General features: G+C 40.7%; 1 protein-coding gene across 1 annotated transcript in view; it reads left to right on the forward strand.

Moving 5' to 3' along the window:
* LOC119154243 (transmembrane protease serine 11E-like) overlaps positions 1–22,606 on the forward strand; it is a 41,547-nt gene extending 18,941 nt beyond the window's left edge. The window contains exons 4-10 of the mRNA XM_037401562.1: positions 2,556–2,623; positions 6,067–6,230; positions 15,519–15,557; positions 18,719–18,914; positions 19,734–19,993; positions 20,756–20,898; positions 22,445–22,606. Of these exons, the coding sequence (XP_037257459.1) occupies positions 2,556–2,623; positions 6,067–6,230; positions 15,519–15,557; positions 18,719–18,914; positions 19,734–19,993; positions 20,756–20,898; positions 22,445–22,606 (1,032 nt within the window). The remainder of the gene's footprint in view (positions 1–2,555; positions 2,624–6,066; positions 6,231–15,518; positions 15,558–18,718; positions 18,915–19,733; positions 19,994–20,755; positions 20,899–22,444) is intronic.
* The last annotated feature ends 255 nt before the right edge of the window (positions 22,607–22,861 follow it).

Raw genomic sequence — 22,861 nt, forward strand, 5'->3', positions numbered from 1 at the left:
TACAGCAGATTACAAAAGTAAAAAATACTAGGTCAAGTTTGAAGGCATTAAAGGCCCTGCAAGGATCACAGGAAACAAAACCACTCTCCTGTTGTTGTTTTGTCTATTGATAATAGTAAGGCAGATAATAGTAAGTTATTGACAGCGTGCAACAGAAAGAGAAAAGTGGCTACTTTCTCATTCAGATATAAAATCCTGAAAGAGAATGGAAGACAGAAATCCAGTAGTTTTGGTATGATTTTAAATCATATGCTTACTGTTATCTCCATAAAAATAACTAACATCCCTTTTGGATCAAATTTTCTGAAAACAATTTCTTTTGCTGATAGTTCAGTTGCATTTGCACTCTTTAGATTATTTTTAAAAGAAGCATTGTGTTTTGTCAGATGACACTGGAAATACTTGTCTTTGCTGCAGCGTGTGGTGTTCTTTATCAGACTGTACAGAATATCTAAGAAGTGGTCCAGGGTGAGGAGAAAAGGAGAAAGCTGAACATGTTGGGAGTACAGACAAATAACCACATGAGCTGCTCAGGCTGTAGCAAAGACAGAAGAGAATGGGTGACAGAATTAAGGATCCCTGTATATGGTACAGAAATGCAGATGGAAAGTGTGGCAAAACCACTGGCAATCTCTGAGCTGAGACAGTGCAGATAGCTTGAAAACACAGCTGCTAGGAGGAGATAAAGGATTGACGAATGTCATATTAACCTAAGTCTCCCTTGCAAGGGATTGTGAATTCTTGCCCTCTTCAGTCCCAAACTTAAAGTCAGCTTGCTTTTGCTTTACTTCTTAGCAATGTAGAAGCTTGAGGTGTACCTCAGCCCAGCTCAAGGCTCTCTTTTATTTGCAAAGTACTCTGCAAAGAAGTCCCTGTCCCGAAGATCTCAAAAGTTCTCAGCGGCAGTGCAACGAAAGCCAGCACATGCCATTGCATGCCACAAATCTGGCAGTGCTGCTTAACTACATGCTTCTACTTACACAATCATCAGTGAAGCAGTTAACACTGTGACAAACTCTATGAGCAAACGTTACCATTAAAAAGAAAAACAAAAGAAACCCACCAAAGCCAAAAAACACCCAACTTTTTGTCTGAGGACAAATATTTCCAATAAACAAGGAAGGTGGTGGTGGAACAGGCTGCAGAGTTATAGGAAACAAAATGCTTTATTCCTGATTTCTAACTGTATGCCTTGTAAAATGCAGTGGTAGCAGCTGGCAATCTGCAAAGTGACAGGATAAAGCCCATTCTGCATATATACAGTAGCTTGTTGCAGTTGATATATTTCTATTCCATAGAATTTTGTCTGTTCCAAAGGCCTAAGTAATTCCAGGTAACTGCCAGTAACAGCAAGGTAAAATGCATCACCATTAAAACTTTTCTTTTTCCTTACTAATGTATGCTTAAAATAATAAAATGTGCAGTTCTCATCTTGAAATTATTTCTGTTTCAGTAACAATGGGTAATGACATGAGGCTTCACCTTATGACAGGCTGGAAAGAGGGGCTTTGTGTTCTTTGGGAGGAATCACCCCCAGATTTCATTCCTACATGTTTGCTTCTGTATCTGAAAGATTTCAATGTACTAGATGCTTGAGAATCTTTTTTTTTTTTTTTTTTCTTTCCTTTGGAAGACAGAAAATCTGGAGACGGCTAAATCAGACAGCCTTTATGGACTGAAAACTGCAAAAAAAGGCAACTTGCAGGATTTTGTAGAGCATTTCTATGTAGTTTTTCCTGTCATGTGTTTGATGTTTACAGGATGCATTCATTTTACTAGGTCTTGCTGATAGGAGGAACTGCATAACTCACTAGTGAGTTTGCCATTTCTCAATACTTCAGTGATCCTGAGTGATTCCTGGCAGAATTTCATGCCATGTTATATCACACTGTGCTGTCTCAGACTCATCATGCAATCCTGAGACAACATTCAGCCTAAAGCAGGATGTGGTTAAGCAGGCATTAGCAAAGATGCCATTTGGGGATTGATTCCATATGAGTCCTAGATTTCTGATGAGAGTTGCTTGACAATTCCCTCAACACGTGGCAAATCACAAGGGTGTCTGAGGTGTTATAATTTGAAATCACTAGTAGTTTTGCTATAAATTTCTGTAGAACAAGGATAAGTGCCGTATCAGAAAGGACACTTAAAACAGGAGGTGCAGTGCAGTGCAGAGCACAGCACGCTATACCCTTTCTGTAGGCCATCTTTAGGAGGCTGTGCTTTGGAGGATTGCAGCAGTGTGTTTCAAGGATGCTTATAAATATCCCTCATTACACCTGGGAGTGGACAGGACAGCGCTATAGTGGCACACTGATGTAGTCATAGGACATTTAGAAAAATGAGTTAATTTTTTATGATGTGCCTTAGGCCAACTAGGAAACAGTTTAGGAGAGTTCTGTGGCAAATGTTATCCAGAGGCTGGGCTGGATTACATTTCTTGGCTCTGTAGCTGTGAGTTTATAACTGAATGCTTTTTTCTGAATGCTCCATCGAGCAATATATCAGTTTCCCTCCTTTTTTGTTGTTATCTTATATTTTTCTTTTTTCAACAGATCGACAAGACATTTTACAATTCCATTTTAAGGAAAAAATACATCCGTTCACGCTTAATCAGAGTGAGGTATGTGAGATTATAATAAATGCACACAGCTCAGATGAAATGTACACCAAGCCCAGCTAGAGCGCCATTTGATCTGATTCAGTAAAGTGTATTTTGTGTAAAACTGGAGCATAATCCCCACCTGACCATAATCTTATTGTGAACCATGACCTTCTTTGGATCTTGATGCAGAAGATAAACTTCAGTTAGCCCAAATTCTATACAAGTTTGCGTTCAGATCTGGAGCAAGCTTTAGCTAATAAAGCAGATATAATTTGAGTTATCTAAAAAAAAAAACACCCAACCTTTTTCAAAACTATTTCCTTCACTGTAATGCAGATGTCATTTTACTTCTAGTATTGCTACTGTGCTTTTAAAGTAAAACTGAATCATGGCTGTGCTCATTCAGAAGATCCCACTTGTCACTGTTGCACCTCTAAGAATGGGCACAAGTAGGTGCCTAGGGAACAGTAGCAGCACAAGAGATGTGTATGATAACTGCTTCTTGGTATGCTCCCTACCTCCAGCTGTTTACCACTTGGGATTTCCTGGAGCGGTTGCAGCAGCCTCCAGCGGAGTTATTTTCCAAGGACTTGTCCAGTCTCCCCTGGACTCCTGAAATTCATGCACCTCAGTCCTTTAGTGTAGGGAGTTACTTGTGAAGAGCCACCTTCTTTGGATTATTGAATGGACCCTAGTTCTTGTGCTGGAAGAGGTGGTGAAAAGTTGACCTCTATCCCTCCTTTGCATGCAATTAGAGGTGTCAGACACTCCCATCTTATCCCTTTTCTCTCCTGTACTGCATGAGTGCTGCTCTTTTTTTCAGTTGCAAGTCCCAGCCTGCTCAGGCATTCTTTGCAGAAACTTCCTTGTCACATTGTCACCCTGTTCCATGTCTCTTTTGGGTCTGTTGTCCTTGCTGTTTGAGATGAAGGGGTCAGACTTGTGGTTGGGATTATCATTGAGCAAATTTTTTCCCCTCTTTTATTCTCTGTTCATTTGCCAGTAATACTTAAAGTTTGATTTTTGACCACCATTGAGTGCTGAAAATTACTTTTTTTATAGAAGTGTCTGTTGTAACACTAAGGTCTTGTTCCTAAGTGACAGAGCCCATAGCGTTGTAAGTAAATCTTGAAAGTCTTAATAATCATGTGCTAAAGCTGCAAAACTAATGATAGCAACCTCAAGATCTTATTCTTGTGAATGTATTTCTTGTTCTTCTACAGTTTGTGACATCCTGCCTCCTGCTCTACTTTAGCTTAATCCCATTTACAAGTAGTTATTTGAATGTAGCTTTAGGAATACTTTTTTTGATACTGACTGGAGCGTTGTAGGTGTAGATAAGGTGATTCAAGGATCTGAGGGGCCGATCATTACTTCTTGTTCCCAAGGACAGACTGAGGTATTTGCTGTGATGTTTGCAGCATTGAATGCAAGATTTGTATGCACCGAAGCTTGTTTGCTTTTTCAAATATACAAGTTTTATGCTTCTTTCAATGCTCAGGCTGCAAACTCTTTTAAGCAGGGTCGATGTTGTGAATTTGCTTGGAAAGTACTGTGCATATTTTTTGGCTCAATATAAACAATTATTTACTATTAATGCACTTGAATACATTAGTATTAATGCCCACTGCTTAATAAGAAAGACAAAACAAATCTCGACTAGAGTCTTTGGTTCTGGACCTTTTCTATATAGTGAGTGATTCAAGGTGGGCTGTACTTACCTGAGGGTTTCAAGAGGTGTGGTGTGCTTGCAAGAGTTGAGATGTTAATTCCAGTGTGGCACAGCACAGGAAGAGGAGTGGGGGGAGAGGTGAGGGAACACCTCAGAAATGCAGAGCAACACCCACAGATGGATCAGATAATATCTGGAAAATAAACAGAGTAGCAATCATGCTGAAGTTGGCACAGAGGGAAAAAACAGCCTGTTGGAAACTTTACGTCTAGCTACTCAGTCTTAATTATGAGATCCTTCAGGCAAGGAACGTGTCTTTCCGCTCAGCTACGAAACACTCAGCATGCCTTGGTGTGCTCATAACGCATGGCTTTTTATTTGCCCTCCACTGATGATAGCAGGAATGTCTCTTTCATACTGGTGCATGTCCCTTTCGAAGATCAGAGCCTGATGGCATGAGTCCTGTGTAAGCTACTTGCCTCCTCTTTTTAATTTTCTTATTTTTCCTCTATATAATTAAAAAATTCCGAAGACAGTGAGATATAACTGGAAGATCTTCTCTTTTCCTTTCCTATCAGGATGATGCTTAAGACAGAGCAACCTGCTTTTATCTCCTCCCTGTATGAAGTAACTGTGATTCCAACTGTTGTGGGTTGTGCCAGTGTTTCTTGGCTCAGGTAGGAGGAGGCACAGGAGAGAAGGTTCTCAGTTCTCTTATCTTCCCTCTGTAATGACCAGGGATAAGCCATCTGCAAGCACAGAGCAAGATTTACTATGCCAGGTTAGCCACTTCTGTAGTTGTAGGTGTTTGCCATTTAGCATTCAGTCTCTTGCACTGTGATGCTTTCAGGAAAAATAAATACTACTACGTGTAACTTCAGCCTGTTAGAAGATTTTTCTTCCTTTTCTTTCCTTTGATCTTACATCAGAACTGTGGAATTTTATGTCCCAGACTGGTTGCTGCTTGTACTTTTCAGTGGGATGTTAAAGGCCCCTTTTGTGGTCCATCTCTTGGACTGTGATAAGTAGATTGTGGATATGCTGCCGAGTTTCATTTATTGTTGCATAATGTGAGGTTATTAGTCACATTCTCCCAAGAGGTTGCAGTGGTGGAATTGGGTTGTGTGGTCTCTCCCCTTTGCTCAAGTACCTTTTTGATGATGATTGGAATTTTTTATTCTTTGTATGTACAGGGCCCTGAAAAGTCTCTATCTAGATCAGGGGTCCTCAAACGTTTTAAACAGGGGGCCGGCATGCGGATGAAGTGGCAGGCAGTCATCTGCGGCTGCTTGGTTTCCCTCCCCAGACCCCCGGCGGGGGGGGGGGGCGGGGGGGTTCTGTAAATACCGGGGGCCGGATTGAGGACCCTGGGGGGCTGTATCCGGCCCGCGGGCCGTAGTTTGAGGACCCCTGCTCTAGATACCATTAACCATCTGCCTGTTTCTAAAGTGCTGTATATCTAGTTTTTCATTGCATTCAGAGCAGTTCATTCCCTCCTGTTCTTGTGTCCCAAGCATGTCATCAGTGACTGCTTTTTAGACTCCGTTACAATACTGGTCTGCCCGTTTGTTCACAGAAAGCACCATGCCTTCCTCTGGCCCAAGACGTGTTTAATCACTCAGCATTTGCTTGGATTTCTTTTGGCAATTCCTTCTCTCAAATATGTACAAAATGTTCAAAAATGTATCTAATCCTTTATGTTACATAGTCCTTGCTAGAGGAGCTAAGATAGAAACTAAGAAATGCAGAAATGGGCTGAAGGTAACCAGGCTGTTTCGTTGGTTTGTAGCCCAGATGCTGATGGTGTGATGGCAGAGGCTTTGCTCACATTCTGGTTCTCCTCCACGGATTCTAGAGAAGCATTGCGAGAAAGAATTGAAAGGATCTTACGGAGGGGCCTGAAAAAATACACAGGGCCCCTGCGAATAAATGTCAGATCTTCTGTCATCTCAAGTAAGTATATTACATCTCTCTTAAAGGTAGTTTTTGTCTTTTTCTGATTGATGGGACTTGGTTTTTCCCTTCTTATGATGGCTGTAACTGAATGATGGTCTCTCCTGCTCATTAAGTTAGAACAAAATCAGTGGCAATGTGTAAACCCCACCTAAGTCTTTTAAATATGTCTTAAGTATGGCTGAACAGGAGCAGTTGCTCTGTGGCCTCACAGTACAGCCTTAGCCTCCCTCCAAACTACAGTAGTAACCTTATGCTACTATCAGGATAAAGAGTAGGAGCCTCACTACAGTGATTCAATATACAGTGACACAAATATATTCCCTAGATGTTTGCTTCTCTGAGGAACCTGAAAGTACAGAAATGATGCTTGAATGACAGCGGGGAAACAGCCAGTGCACTGAAAAAATAATATTTGGTGGGATGATCAAAATGCTTGAAAATTCCCCAGGGAAAAGGGGAAAGCAAGGGAAAAAGTTCTTACTTACGTGACTTCTCAGCTTGGGGTTCCAGCCCCTTCTTTGCAAAGCAGACCTGCATATGCAGGATATGAAAATTAACAGCACTATCTTTTTGATTTAGTGAATTACCAAACAGGCACTGAAAGGTGAATTTTCCTCCTTTTCTACGTTTGTGATCTGTTTAGAGAATTTTTGTGCAGGCTTAGGCTCTTGTCTCTGATTTGGCTTCAGTCATAGATATTCAGCATTTTGTCTGGGTGTCAGACTTTTCAAGAATGTTTTGCTAGTTGAAAGGAAGAGGCAGTTACTTGCTCTGTTTTGTTTTTTTTTTTTTTTTGCAAACCTTCCGCTTACTCCTAAGCACAAGGGTGATGGTACAGCATATGGGTGGGTACTTGCTGGTTGCTGTTCCACACAACTACTCAAGCCAGCAGAGATCTGCAGAGGCCAGACAGCTGTGTTGAAAGAACAGGAAGCCTGGGCCAGATTCCATGCTGGATGGATCCAGACCTCATCCCACTCAGAAATGACCAGGAGCAACCTCTTGTTCTGCCTTGTGGTGCTTGAACTGGGCACACTGCATTGCAACAATGCAGTGAAACTCAAAATATGAGCTGTCACACACCCATTGTTTCTTGATGGGCCAACCAGTCTTCCCCATTGGAATGGCTCAGGGTGACAGGTGACATCCCTTTGGGCAAAGAATCACCATTGCTCGGTGGTGTTTTTCATATGCCAGTAGTTCCTGTTCAGCAAAGTGCATATGTCATTTTTTCCAGATGGAAATAGTATGTGGGCATCAACTAGAGAAATCCAAAGAATTTTGGGGGTTTCTTTTTAAAGACATTCAGGTCATGATTTAATGAATTTTGAAGCTTCAGTTTACTTTGGTGCCTTACATAAAGGATAAAATTGGAAGCCATATAAAAATGCTTGTTAGAAAAGGACTGTGATCTTCTCATTGAGTTACCTGATTAGCTGCTTTTATTCGGTCTGGTAAATGTATGGTAAAACTCTGTTTTAGTTGACCTTGAACTGCACCAGGACTGTTACTGTAATGCACTAGTTGCTAGCTTTAAAAAAAAAAAATAATAAAAAAATCAGTGATATAATTGGTCACAATTTTTTCATTAAATATTTGGTCTCAGTAAAAGATGACATCTCTGTGTTACTTTATCGAAGTTGCATGATAAACTTGGTGTTGCTTTCCTTGGCTCTCCCAGCCTAACCATAAAACACTGACTACACAGGTCTACTACTTACTACAGGACTAGCATTGTGCAACCATTAGAAGTGACACAAAGGAGCATAAACAATACCTTGCCATTTCTAGGAGACAACAATAAAAGGTTCCATTTAGATCTTTCTTTGCAAATAGGATTTCAGCAGTGCTATAATGCTTAGGCAAGCTCCCGTTGGTGCTGCTATTTAAGAAAACTAGGTTGACTCAAGTGAAGAGTGTAGAACAGAGCACTCCTGTGCTTTTAGAGGAGATGCTGGTCTCAATTTATAAAGCTCGTCTTCCTCACATCCAGGAGAAGTGACAATTTTCAACAGATCCTGGAAGTCCAGAGAAGTTTCTAGGTTTTGCATTTCCCACTTGTCTCTCGTACTGGAATAGCCTATCCAACATTAGTGTTTAAACCAAGGAAAGCTACGAAGCACTAGATTTTTCCCATGCTCTGCAGCACCTTTCTAAATCTTGCTTCATTGTAGCTTTGATGGTTTTGCCAGCTGGAAACCTTGTTTATCTGGAGGCAAACTGAGAACATTTTTATAATGGCTTGTAAAATCATTAACCTGTTCATTGTAATCACCTTATTGAAAGATTCTAATCTGGGGGCACTGTATAGCTTAGTTTAGCTAATAAGTAAGCATAGCTAACTAGTTGAACAAATCCAAGTCATGTGCTTACTTACATTTACTTATTTGCATGTTAGCAGGGTCTGATAAGGAGAATCTCCTTAAGTCTTCCTCCCTGGATGTAATCATCTTGTTCAACACCATGTCTCGGCTTGCACTTCACTCAAAAGTATTTGCTTTGAGGATCAGCTCCAACAAATTCCTGCAAATTGGGTGCAACATTTAGGATCTTCAGCTGCAGTTTAGGGCAGCAGTACAAAACCAAGTAGTCTGCCAGGTCAGGGGTAGAACTTGCTTTGCCTCTTCATTCTGAGGATAGGGGATAAAATATTAACTAACAATGTTTCATTGCTTCAATTTGTTTTTGGTTTTGGTGGTTGGTTTGGGGTTTTTTTTTTTTTTCCCCAAAAAGAGAAGCTTGATCATACAGGTGTGAAAAAATAGCAAGTGTGCAAAACTCAAAGGAAAACAAAATAATACAGTCTTTGCTTTGTATCATTGCTAAACAGTAGATGTTCTTTACATAGGGCTGTAAAAATACATTTGTATCGGGGTATCTTCAGATGTGTTATTACTGAAGTCTCTGCTTTCTTATTTAGTTAGACTTCATAGTCCCCTGGTCAAGGACAGTGGAATCTTCAGGCATCTGCTATAGCTTTGATTGAAAATAGGAATGACAGAGGTCTCTGCACTTGTGTACAAATGCCACTGAAAGCCCAAATATTTTTTGTGGAGAATCAAGCAAACTAAGTCCTGTTTTCTCTGAACAGCAGTGCAAGGGCCAGCAAAATGAGATATCAAAGTTGTGTGACTTGGAAACACCCACGTTAGGACTTGCTCTTCTACTGGCACTGAAAGAAGAAGGTGTCACAGTTTGTCCTTTGTGTAGTTCTGGCACCGAAGAGATCTACAAGGCTGAATTTTTTTCCGCAGGGGTTCTTGGTTAGAAACACAGTCACCTCACAGCCTGGATCCCTATTAAGCAAAGTGTAGAGCAGCTTGCCAGACTATTTGCCTTTATCAGGTAAGTTGGAAGTTTCCCAAAATGTATTTTTGGGAATATACTTCTGATGTCAGAAAGAAACTGGTTGCAAGATTACTGGCACTGTTCAAAGTGAGTAGGAAGTACTCCCACCTGTTGCACTGCCAAGGGTTTTGACCATGAGCAATGAGTCAACAAGTCAACTGTTACTGTTTCTATTTATCTGGCATCTGGGTCTTGCTAAAGCTCTTACAAGTACAAAGTGCAGAACCTGGGAGACACATTCTTGTTTCTTTATCGAGTCTCCTGTGGGAGACTTGTAGATGAATGTCTGACCTGGATGACTGAGGAACGTTTCATCTGGAATAAATGTACTTAGCAGTCTGGGTTTTTTTGTACTTTACCAGCTACAACAGCAGCTTGGGGTAGTGGAACAGGACATGCATCTGTACATTGGGAAATACACTAGAGATCTGAGGTTCCTCCACTTTGAGGACATTAGTTTGGCACAAGATGGTACATTTCAGCATTTGCAACAGTCTAGAGAGGCTGACTGAAATGGGAGGAACTGAAATGTATTTTTAAATTAATATTTTGCAAGGACATGCTTGTGACGAAGGAATTAAGCAGGAAATCATTCTGGCCTGACTTCTTAGATGACCCAGATAAGTTGATTTAATTAATTTCATCACTCAATTCTTGTTTTTCCCTTTCTCTGCCTTGTCTGCAGAGGCTACAAGTGATTTGGGCTGCCCCTACTGTAGTAACACCTTGATTGCAGGTCATGAGTGTAGGTCAGGAGGAAAATAAAAACTGTGTCAGCTAGGATACATGCTACACAACTGGTACATAGTTCCTCACACAGAGCCCTCTTTGGGCTGCAGGATGCCCAGATGGAGTTGCTGTAAGTATGCAGTGGAGTCTGCATCTCTGCCTGTCCTCATGGACAGAATTAAGATGTGGTTGATGGTGGAGGGTGAAGTCAGGGATGTGAGGACAGGTCCAGTGGACATAAGTAGGCAGGGAAGGGCTGGGCAGCAGGGGCAATTAGAGGTACAAAGCCTTTGTCTTGTCTCTACCAGGTTACTCTCCCCTGCTGAAGGAATGAGAATTGCATCACCTGTATCTAAGCCATGTTTTGCTACTCCTTTCTACAAGGGTACATAACTCTAGGGAGGTAATTCCTGTTGGGAGAGCGGTGAGAATGTTGGAAGGTTAGTGGAGAGACATTTTGGGTTGTGTGTACTACATAACGACACAAGAGCATAACTTTCCTGCTGAGCCCAAAGCTCATGTTCTGCCATCTTTCAGGAAACTCCTGCATTTCCTTTTGGCTACAGTTTATGGAACATGACTGAGTCTGCTCTTTGCTGCTCTCATTCCCATATCACCCCAGTACCTCAGGCCTTCATGGTCTTTAATGTAATAAGAGTATCAGAGTAGAGCCGTTATCCCCACCTCTGCCTGCACTGCAGGACAGATACACTCTGTGACATTCCTCTCAGGTGTCCAGACTGGTGACCTACTGGAACTTGCCAGAGATCCTTGTTTTGCCTGCATGCATTGTTGTTACCCTAAATAACACTGAACTAGGTGAGCCCCCTGTTTTCTGATGCAGCTGAGAATTTTGTAATTCTCTCTCTTTTTGAGCAAGTTGTTATTAAAATGTTAAAAAAAGGCAGTGGGAAAAATGCTTCCTCTGCTCCCTGGTGCATTTCACAAAGCTGTGCTTCAAATGCATATCCAAGAATGTATTATTAATACTGAAGCACATACTTTTCCAATTTTTTTTAATGTTTAAATCATCTCCTCCCTTAATACCCCTTTTAAGATAATGTCTATTGTGCCTTCTCTCAGTGGAAAAAAAACCCTTATACAAGCATGCTGTAGGAACTTGATATAATAGAAGATAGAACATGCAGTTTGTTTTTGAAGCTAGCAGTTATATTATGACATATAGAAAATCAAGGGTGGAACCCTTTAGAGAAAATTGAGTTTCTTGTGGGAATCAACACCTGCAAAAAACTACGTAATTGGGTAAAGCTGTATCAGATTTTTAAAATGGATTTCTCATCTTTAATTTTTGCAGCCATCTCTGGCCCTTTCCACACTGAAAATGCATAATATCCCCTAATAATGCACTTGCTTGCTTTGCTTGTACTACTTCAATATGATGTCTGGTCCATTTATGTCACTGAGAGTTCTACCTGTTAATTTCTTTTTAATATACACACTGATCTCTGTGGCTAAAATGAAATGAGGTGGTGGATGCAAGATTAGATCTTCTGATACAGTGGCACTGATATTATTTAGAGACATGGCAAAGCAAACACATTTTTTCTGTAGGAATCTCTGAATCCCTCAGAGGTAAGTGGTCACATTCACTCTGCAGTTAACTGTGAACCTACAAATGTTCAGATGGTTGCCAAATAGATCCATGGGCTTTGGGCACTGGACTCCCTTAGAAATCCTGGCCTTAACTGGCTCTTGCATATAAACAACTACCAAAACAGATGCTTTCCTGCTCTTGCTTACTCTTCCTTTCTTTCCACATTTCCTCAAACATGTGTTGAGGAGTAAAAAAATTTAGATAGATTGTCAATCTTAAATAGTAACTGCAAGTCACTATTCTCATTAGTCAGAAATTAAGACCCATGATTTAAGTATGTTTTAAGGATACTCCATTTTCCAAATATACAAAATAACTTTATTAGCAAAAATGCTTGTCCAGTTGGAGAACAGAGCCTTCTTCTGAAAGATGGAGTCCCTAAACCTCGATTGCTGTGATTTTAATTTAAATATTAGTTTTCTCTTTTAAGTTAGGTGAACTTCAATTAAATAGCAACTTTCATTTTACAGGTAGGCAACACATGTTCAAGTTGAACTTGTTCTTGTTTACAGTGGAAGCCTGAACACTGTTTTCCTAAATGTGGCACAAACAACTATTTTTGCAGCTGTATGTGGCTGGGACAAGATATGACAATTTAATTGTTACTAATTGATGCTTTTTCTTGGTAGTGCAAACAACTAGGGCAACTAGTAAATGAGCAGGGCAGCGAAATTGTCTCTCGTGCCTTTCAAGAGATTGCTTCAAGGCAGGGCTTGCAACATGTTGGCTGGCACAATGTGAACAGCTATGCTATTGACCAGGCCAAAATGTCAAGCTAGTAAGAAACGAAGGGAAGCCCCTAACGAGGTAAACCAGTAAGCAGCCTGATTTTCAGCAGTACCGTGTAACCCAAAGTGCTTCCTCTTTTTGATGGGATCTGCTGTGGGCTCAGCTTATCTGAAAATAGTGTCGGTTAGTTCAGGTTTACAAACACGTGTGCTCTGGATTTGGGATCTTGGTTTTGAGTCCTGGTTATTGTGCACTTAATCTCACCTGTCTTGATCTGCATGATGGGTTCCCGGGTCTGTTGCCAGACAGACCTGCTTTCTGTTCTTAAAAATTCCCTTTATTTTGAAGTTTTCTCCATTGCTGTCATTTTTTTCTTTAGTACTTGTGTTTCAGCTCACGGTGTGGAACACATGGTCAGGGCACCATATCTGGCAGATCTTAAAGCAAAGCAGTGCCCCTACCCTGGTGAATACAACACTGAATTTATTGACAGGTGTCACTGACCTTTTTCGTTCAGCAGTGGGTGGGTGGGAGAGTACATCGGCTGCATAGTCATGATATTTTATAAAATATGCTAAAATTCAAAGCTGTATAGACATACTATTGAGGACTTGCAGTGTGGGTGCAGAAGACTTTCTCCATGTATATGCAGGTTGGTTCAACTGGAAGCAATGGATAAAATTTTGCCCACTTGGGTTTTGTACTTTTTTTCTAGGTGCCTTGTAAAAAGGCAAACAGAGATATAGACAGGTGCCTTGCAGAACAGCTGTGTGACTCACAGCAAAACTCAGTGCAGTGAGAACATGCCAACTGAATTGCTTCCGGCACTGTGCTTGAACAAGTTGGTTGCTCCTTTTGTCTTCTCAATGAGCTTTGCAACATAATGTAAGTGTTAATAATTGACTGCAGGCTTTATAATTAGGCATTATGAGGTAAATGTCTCTCCACCCAGAGAGGAGCTAAAAAAACATTATTATCAATATTGCACTTGAAGGCAAAAGGTGCTTTTTAATTGTTATTTATGTTTGTTGGTTTCTTACCAGTTTCCAGCTACAAAATGTTAGAGTGACTCCAATGGTGAGCTAGTTGTATGAATTTCTAGGAAAACATTGGATGCTCGTCATAGTTGAAATAAACAAGCAGGGCCAGATTTTTCAAATACTTCTTGCCGATACAAAGATATAGGTAAAGAAGCCAAATTCTTAGCACAGCTCAGCACACATTTTTTTCCCCCTCCCTTCGTAACTTAGCAAACAGTGATGTTTACACCACCTCTGCTGGCCTAGCTTTTACTGTCTGGTATTACTACATTTTGATGTAAGGGATCTTGGCAGCAACCTGCTGTATTATCCATGGAAACTCACAGAATATAACTGACATTCCTCAAATGCAGAAGTACCTGTACTTTAGGGTTTTCCTCCTTCTTTCATAGGAATTGAGAAAGTAATGCTCAAGTGAGCATTTTTACTGAAAGGAGACCTTGCAAGCTGTTCCTCAGCAGTAAAACGATTATCTTTATTATGTGAACAGTTCCTGTTTATAGCGAATAAGACTGTGTTGCTGTATAAATGTCCAACTATAACTCAGGTTTCATTCTTACAAAGTGATGCAGTGACTACAAGCACATACAGCAGCCCTAGCACTGCCTTTGCTCTGTACATCCCCTGAAGTCAAGCTGTATGTACACAGGAGTTCTGTTTGTTTCATTTTTCTGTCATAATCTGCTTAATATCATATTAAGAAAATGAATGAGTACATGTCTAGTAATAGTGGATTGCAAACATGCAATTCACCCTGCATACCAGGAGGAGTGTCAATCTCACAAGAAAAATGCAAGTGATACAAACACAACAGGTGACAAGGATGAGCCAGAGCCCTTCGCATTCAAGAGACTCCTCCTGGTTTAGTGTGGTTTTGATCCAAAACTAGGGTATTATTCTGTGTAGCTGCAAAGGGAAAAGAGAAATTAAATAAGTGGGTAAGGACAAGAGTCTGCTGAGAAAGGCTATGTAGCTGCAAAATGTGAAGTTGTGGATGCTGTACAAGAATCACTACATAATTTAAAAATTGTATTGAAAGTGTGATAATTATTTTTTGTGATTATTTTTTAGATTTGTTTTGACTGCTGGCAACTAAAATGATAGCTCTGGTGAAAATAGCATTCTGGAAGAAGGGGAACAGGCTTATACCATGAGCCAGTGCTTGCTACTGTCAGCATGAGCATACTGTATTGTCCATAAACATACAACATGCATATTAAAGGAGGGAATGTATTGCTGGAACCCGCTGTGCCGTGCAATAAATTGCTATTAACTATCTATTTTAGTATTTATAGTGTACGAGACACTCTGTTACTCAATAAGATAGAATGAACCACTGTTATTCTAATCTGACATTGCTGCAGTAAAGTCTGTGCTTTCTGATCTGGAAGAGAGCACAGAGTGAGTACCAGATCTCACTCTGCTGTAAAATGTAGCCAGTTTATTGTTTACAAAAAAGGAACTTAAAAACTTTCCACTCTAAAATTCCCCCCCCAACAAAATTGTGGATGTTCAGTAATACAAGACTTGTTTTGTCTGTACTACCCTCCAGAAACATCAGGGTTCAGCAGCATGGAGGAGACCCTGTGCCTGGTCCTCGGAGGATATTGGCTGGCCGAAGAGCAATAAGCAGCATGGCAGAGAGGTGTGCAATAGCCAGCACAAGAACATGACCATGCATGAGCTACGCTGGTTTCTCTAGCAGGCCCCTCAGCCATACCTCCTGCAGTGCCCTGGGCTCAAATAGCTGTTGGGTGGGACAACCATGCAGATGGGAAACCTTTTGTCTCTCCTGGCCTTACCCTGACTGTTTGTTTGTTTCAGATATGGACACAAAAAGAGCAGAAGCCCTCTTCAATGACAGTAAGTGAAGGCTTTTTAAACCTAGGAAATCTCTGTTTGTTTTAATTAGCATTAATAGGCTCTGAGCACTTTTCCTGGCCCTTAGAAGCCTTTTTTCTCATCCTTCTGTCTAATGAATGTGACCTTGTACTTCACACAGATGAGCCACGTGTTTATGGAGATCCTGCTCAGTCACAAGGAAGCCTTTTTTGTTAGTGTCTTCTGGGATACTTGTGAAGACTAGCTTGAAAATAGCGGTAATGGGGTTAAAATCAGTTCTAGAAAAAGTCTACACCCACTACTGAGTTTCCCGTTCAGTTTTTTGCAGTGAGAAATTCCTTCTGTAAATTATTATTATTATTATTATTATTATCAGCAATTCTATGAGAAAGAAAGGAGCAAGTGCTGAGGGCTCTATAGAAATCCCTAGAGTTGGGCAGAGAGGAGACTCGCAGGTCCTGCTATGTAAGTGCCTATAGCGTGCTTCTGCCTCCAGCAGTCCTGGTGTGGAAGGTGGAGGGTGCATCTTAAATGTCGTCTAAGAAGCTGAGGACTTAGAGAGGGCAGAGCACTGTAGTGTTCAGGACACACTTACTTACTACCCTGATGGAGCTGCTGTTGGTACCAGTGGGAGCTTTTACACTGCATCAGCTTCATCGTGCATTTGGACATGCAGAGGCTAAGCCATTGTTTCTAGATGAAAGCTAAGACATTTCACGGGACTCCTAGGTGTACGTAGTAAAACTGAGTGAGCAAGGAGGAGTTCCAATAAATAAAGGAACTTAATTGCTTGGTCTAGTTGACTGCTAGTTGACCAGACAGCTAGCTGAAAGGTGTACTATAATGTGCTAAAGGCAGGAGAATCCTTATCATGGATTTGAGTGCATTTTATATTTGAGCAGATTATAGATAGAAGAAATCTCTATTATAAATTGATTAAAACATATGCTTAAATAGAATATTCTGTCAAGTCTAATCCTGTCTGCACAGGGCAGACATCCTGTCCTCTGTATCCCTGTAGTGAAGCATTAGAACTGCATCTTGAAGCAGTGACTGCAGAATCTGTTTCATATATGCTTGTCTTGGACACTGGATTCTTGTACTTGGATATGTGCGGATGTGCAACAGTTCATCTCCACCTTGCTACCTGTTATTTTCCTATACACACGTTAAGTGATGAGATTTACACCTGAACATGCACCAGCATGTTATTCAACTGGTGCTTTAAGGCTGGCAGCCTAGCAGAGACCTGTAACACAGCCTGTGAGAAGTGTCCCAAAAGCTGGTAGAATTACGCACATGCAGAAGTTTGGAGTAATGTCTTTCTGTGTGCTCACAGACATTAGGAAGATGTCATTTTCCTCAGGATGCATTGGAAGGAAGGAAGGAAGGACCATAAGGAAATGCATAGATATCAGCCTGTGATTACAATGAAAATATTCTCGATTTTGGAATGGCTGGTAGCACAAAATTGTTCCTTCTGGAAATATAAGGCAATGTGATTAGTCTCCTCAAGGTATTGCTGTGGGGGTTAGGTTGAGGTAGTTTGGGTTAGAGATTTCCTCCTTTCAGAGGAGGAAGTCAGCTTATTTGGAGATTTAACAATCATTACAAAAATCTTTGCTTATGAGTTGGGTTTCTTTTAACTCTGGGAAGGTTTGGTCCATTCCTTAGCAGCAGGCCGTCAAGTAATAGAAGATTAAATATCATCAGGTTTGGGGTCTGTTTTAGGTGCTGATGTTCTGGGGCACTGATGGAACTGTGAGTTTTCCCCCAGTTTTGAACATTGACTGTTCAGGTGGTTGATAGGATTGTGCAATTTTAGGACCAGTAGTTGAGGATTACCAATAGCTTTCCAGAGGGAAACATACTAGTGCAGACAATATTATTAATTAGTGTATATTCTCCAGTTTTCCTTTCACACAGAAAGTTTTGGACAAGTAGATTTAGATTAGGCTGATTTCCATCATTGTGGCTTTAAATCTCAGAACAGGGCAGACTCTGCACTGAGCAATTGAGCTTCTCAATATTGTATGACTTTTTTTTGTCTTCTATTTTCAAATTTATGAACAGCTTTCAATCTGCTGTGTTATTGCTGCTGCTTTTGACTGTGAGGTACTGTTCACATAACCTTGTGCAGACCCCAGCAGAAAGGGGCAGAGGCTACACTGGGTGGCTCTAGTGTTTTGCATCTGAGGACTTCAAGGGCCCTGAGGCTGGCAGCTCTTCAGTGACATACTATTGATTTCTGCTTTGTCCCCCTCTGGGTCACTGTCTGTGTGAGACAGGCAGTGCAATGGTTTGGATTGTGTTGTCACTATGTAAATAATTTTTAGCTCTGTCTCTTTTTCAATGAATTGGGATAGTCCTGTCTCAACTTTCCTAATGTCTAGCTGAAATCAGGGCCTGGATGAAAACTAGTGGGTCTTGGTCCAGGTAAGATGGATTTGGTGCTGTTTGCATGAGAGAAGACAGCTGAAGCAGCTCTGTCCATTGAGGAAGCTTCTAAAGCTACAGGGGAGCTTCAGCTACTCTTGAATATCCTGAGTTTAGTGGCTGAAATCATGGATATTTTCATTTCTCTGGGGGGTTGGAGGATAATACTTTTTGTCATGGATGCTCACCATGCTGGAGTTATCCATGCCTTTGTCATTTCCAGCTTGGGTTAGTGTGATCTCTTTGCCTGAAGTTTCGCTCCAGGTTCACTTGCATTTGTACAACCCACAGTTGCCTGTTTTCAGGTGACATCTTGCTGATGTTACCTGCATGCATGCATGCATGGTAAAAACCCATGGCTTTGATCATTCCCATCTTAGATTTTGCCTTGTTTGTGTTTTTTCCTAATGACAAATTACCTGGGACATCAAAGTTGACAATCCCTGTATTAGGAAAATGTCCTGGGTGTGTGGTGAAGGTTTTGATTCCCAATTTGGGCTGATCACACAGCTAAACCTGAATGGCTGGCCATCATGGCTTTCCATAATAGTCAGTTGTTCATTCAGGCTTCTAACAGAATGGGTTGTGCATGAAGATCTCTGATTTGGGTGGCTGGTGGAAGGTATGATTTCTTATTGATGTTAATACTGTTAGAAAACTGATGTGGTGTGTAATTTTACATATGTTTTCCACAGCCATATTTACTAAACAGAAAACTAGCTAATACACTCTTTCTCCTTTGACAGTTTGTGGGTTACGGCAGAATAGATCAGTCAAGTCAATGGCGAAATCATCATCATTGCGAATAGTTGGTGGACTCTCTTCTGCAGAGACTGGGGACTGGCCGTGGCAAGCTAGTTTGCAATACAATAACGTCCATCGCTGTGGTGCAACACTCATCAGCAATACGTGGCTTGTATCTGCAGCTCACTGCTTCAGAGAGTAAGTTCTCATCTTAGAATCTGCAGCAGAATGTGTCTCATGTGTATCAAGTTATGTGGCTTTCCGGATTTGTATCGCTCCCCTGACTCTTTCCAGGGGAACAATTTTCTGCCTTGGAGGACAAAAGCCAGGGTTAAGCTGACCTGTCACTTGAATGTTTCAAAGAGAAATTAAAGACTGACTCTTTGCAGCAGAACAAGCAATTGTATGAGTGGAAATCAATAGTCATTTGGCATGTTGAGCAAAGAAGTGCAGAAAAGGTAATGTGACTGAAACGGCAGAGTATTTGTTTCCTGTTGCACTAAATGTTTCTAAAGGTGCTCCTTCATGTTACAATTAGGTTGCCGCCACTGCAGGCTGCTACCAGAAGCATAATCCCACATACCTACCGTTCCATTCAGCCATGCACTCCCAGCACTTTTTTATTTCAAGCATGGCAATTGTGAAGCTACAGGGCATGTAAGATGAAACAGCTGATTGAACAGATTATTAAAATGCAAAAAGACTAATGGAGATGATGAGTTTTCTAGCAGCGGAGCTTTTTGGTTTGATTACACTGTGGCCATACAATGGCCAGATCAGGGGCAAGGAGCAGGGGAGGAGTATGAGACCATGGTTGAGGAGGGAATGCAGCATTTCCCTCTTCTATCAGCAGCCCACAATTACATGGGACACAGTGTTATGGAAAGTGATGGATGCCTTAAGAATCTAATAGGGAGCTGGCTTGAAGGAGCTTTACAATAAAGGTGCTTACCAAGTTTAAAGTTTTGAACACTTATATTTACAGCTAAATACTTACAGCCCTCTTACCTTTTCCAGTATGAGTCACCCTCAGAAGTGGACTGCTACTTTTGGAGCTCTTTTGAAGCCACCAAGCTTGAAACGATCAGTCAAGACTATTATCATTCATGAAAAGTACCGGTACCCAGAACATGATTATGACATCGCACTTGTACAGCTCTCTAAACGAGTTGAGTTTACAAGTAGCATACACCGTGTTTGTCTGCCTGAGCCATCTGAGACTTTTCCGTACAATATTTATGCTGTCATCACTGGCTGGGGAGCACTTACCAATGATGGTGAGTCCTGAGTCTACCAGGTGACCTGTATGTTACATAAACAGTGGCTCTGATCTGCTACTGAATTGATATCACTTCTGTAGCCATATGTTGTATGGCAGCAAGCCTAATGCATTGTCTATAAGCAATAGGTCTGTTTAATCATAAGCAGCCATTTCTTGTTCTAAAATTAGACTGGACAGACAGAGCTACAATCCACTGAAGCAGAAAACAGGAAGACTGTTCCCTTTTTCCAGCCTTTTCATGTCATATTGTAAATTCTTAAGACAGACAGTCCAGCCATGCATGTGTTTATATAGCACCTAAAAAAATATTCTCCCAGCCCTAACCAGAAGCTACAGATAACTCTGTGGCCTTTCAGATAAATGTGCAGAGTGAGCTGCAGATGGTGACTTACCCAAGTTTGCACTCTTATCAGGCCATGCTAAGAGCAGATTTAGCAATGAACCAAGATGTCTTCATTTTGTATCATCTGCTCAAATGCTAGGTAATTTGTGTTCCACGGTATTATATGGAACATGTATAAAACATATGGGTTTACACTTAAGGCACTACATCCCATGCAATCGTTACTTCTGTCTTAATGGTACAGTTCCTAAGTGAGACTATGAGTACGTGTTTTCCTCAAGGGCCTAATCTAGACAGATCAATAAGAAAAAACCTCCACGTTAAACCAAGTCAAGCTGGTCCTCCATAAAGAGAACCTTAAATGTTTTACCTGTATCCTATTTCTGTTGATATCCAAGCTGTATTTTCCCTCAGGTCCAACTCCAAATGCTCTTCAGGAAGCAACAGTGAAACTTATTGACTCAAACACTTGCAACAAAAAAGAAGTGTACGATGGGGACATAACACCCAGGATGTTGTGTGCTGGATACTTGGAAGGAGGAGTAGATGCTTGTCAGGTAACTGTAGCTGAAAATTAGAAAGGAAAACTTTATAATCTCCAGTATCTGATTGACCAGATCTTAACTGATGGTGTATTAGTCCTTAAACAGGCTCCATTCAAACAGGAATTATGTTGTAAAATGAAATAGCATTTAGTACATATAATTTAGCACATAAAACCCATACTAAGAGAGCTAAATTAGTATAATATTTAGAATTTAAATCTTTCATAGCATGAAATGACATTCTTATTCTATAACTCAGAATAGCCACTACAAGACCATTTGCTTCTCATGATTTCTTGTGTGTAAATCTTAACAATTTGCTTGCAAAGTGGTATGACAAGACATTGACAGAGATAATAAAAGCTGAAATAGTAAATATGAGATAAAAATTAAATGTCTCAAGTAGCCAAGACCAGACATTTGTGCAGTTGGGAAGGAAAAAGTTTAAGAATGTAGCAGTTAAGTTGCCAGCAAAAATGCACTATGACTCATTGAAATTAAGTTCTGGACTGGATCATCTCAGAACAGATCTGTTGTGATATGATCTTTGGTGATAGACTTGGATCAGTTGAAGGAAAACTGTCAGAAGAGAACTATAAGGAAGATAGCTGTAATTGGAATGGTAAGGATACCTGTGTTGTGCAGGTTTGCAAATGTTGCAAGGAAACGCTTGTGTTAAAAAAAAAAAATATTCCCATAATGATAACTTTTAAAAGGTAAATTCTGTTTATACTGTTTGCAAAGAATGTTCTCCTAAGTGCTGTTGTAAACAGACCCTTTCTAGAATTCCAGTCCTACAGATTTAGGCCCAAAGCAAAACTCTCTGCAGAGTAAGTTGCGGAGGCTCAATTTCTCTGTTCCTGTCTGGCTCAGCATTGACAGACCTGAAGACAAGGGTGCAACTGCTGTTTGTTTCAGTAAAGTATTTTGGCAGAAGATGGGGAATTTGTTCTGTTGTGTGAGGATTGCCTTTCAGCCTGTAAGGTTTCCAGTTTAACTGTTATTACTATGTCATACTACTAACAGTGTCTGAATTCAGCCTTTGAAAGTGGCTAACATCTTCAGGAGATAGCATCTAATTAGAAGTTCCTGATTAAATCCTTGTTGAAATGTTGTTGCTGCAAGTGACTAAAAATTTGTTGAAAGAATAGTGGTTACTCTAAAAAGAAAAAGTTCTTGTTGGGTCAGATTGCTGCATGTATTTGTGTTTCTCAACTTTGTACAAGGAGGAAGACGAGGCACTTGGGAAGCAGCATGTCACAAAACAGAAGTGTTTTGGGGATTTTTTTTGGGTTTGCTTGTTTGTTTTGTTTTTTAACTGTACAGCCACAGAGACAGGTCAGGAGGTCTCATGGCAGACAGGAAAAAGCCACAGACTTCAGACTCAAGTTTCAGGAACAACCTGGTTTCTGCACAAATGGCAGCTCTTGAAACACCACTTCTTTTCTTCTCTTATTGGACACACCCTCTTGTCTATGAAGAGAATTGTATTTTTCCCTTCTGATCCATGAAATCTTTTTTCTTTTTTTTTTTTTTTCTCCCTCTCCTCTTTCTCTAGGGGGACTCTGGGGGACCACTGGTTACTCCAGACTCTAGACTGATGTGGTACCTCGTGGGAATAGTGAGCTGGGGAGACGAATGTGCCAAACCAAATAAACCTGGAGTTTACACACGAGTGACTTATTTCCGTGACTGGATTACCTCAAAAACTGGCATCTAATTCCAAAATCAAAAATTAATTTAACTACATAAACTACACGTATCTCATATTTGTCTGTAATTCTGAAAGGTTATTTTTTTAGTATATATATTCCTATGTAGTTTTGATTGAAGCAACCTTTGCCTGCAGCAAGTGCTATCTTTGCAGTCAGAGATCCTAACCCCTTGTGAATTTATACTAAACACAGGAGATTGCTTGCCTCATCTTTGAGCCTTGAAACGTTCTCACTTATCAGGAATTATGAACTGACATAAT

The sequence above is a fragment of the Falco rusticolus genome, chromosome 1 (genome assembly GCF_015220075.1).
Source record: "Falco rusticolus isolate bFalRus1 chromosome 1, bFalRus1.pri, whole genome shotgun sequence".
In the NCBI taxonomy this organism is placed as follows: Eukaryota; Metazoa; Chordata; class Aves; order Falconiformes; family Falconidae; genus Falco; species Falco rusticolus.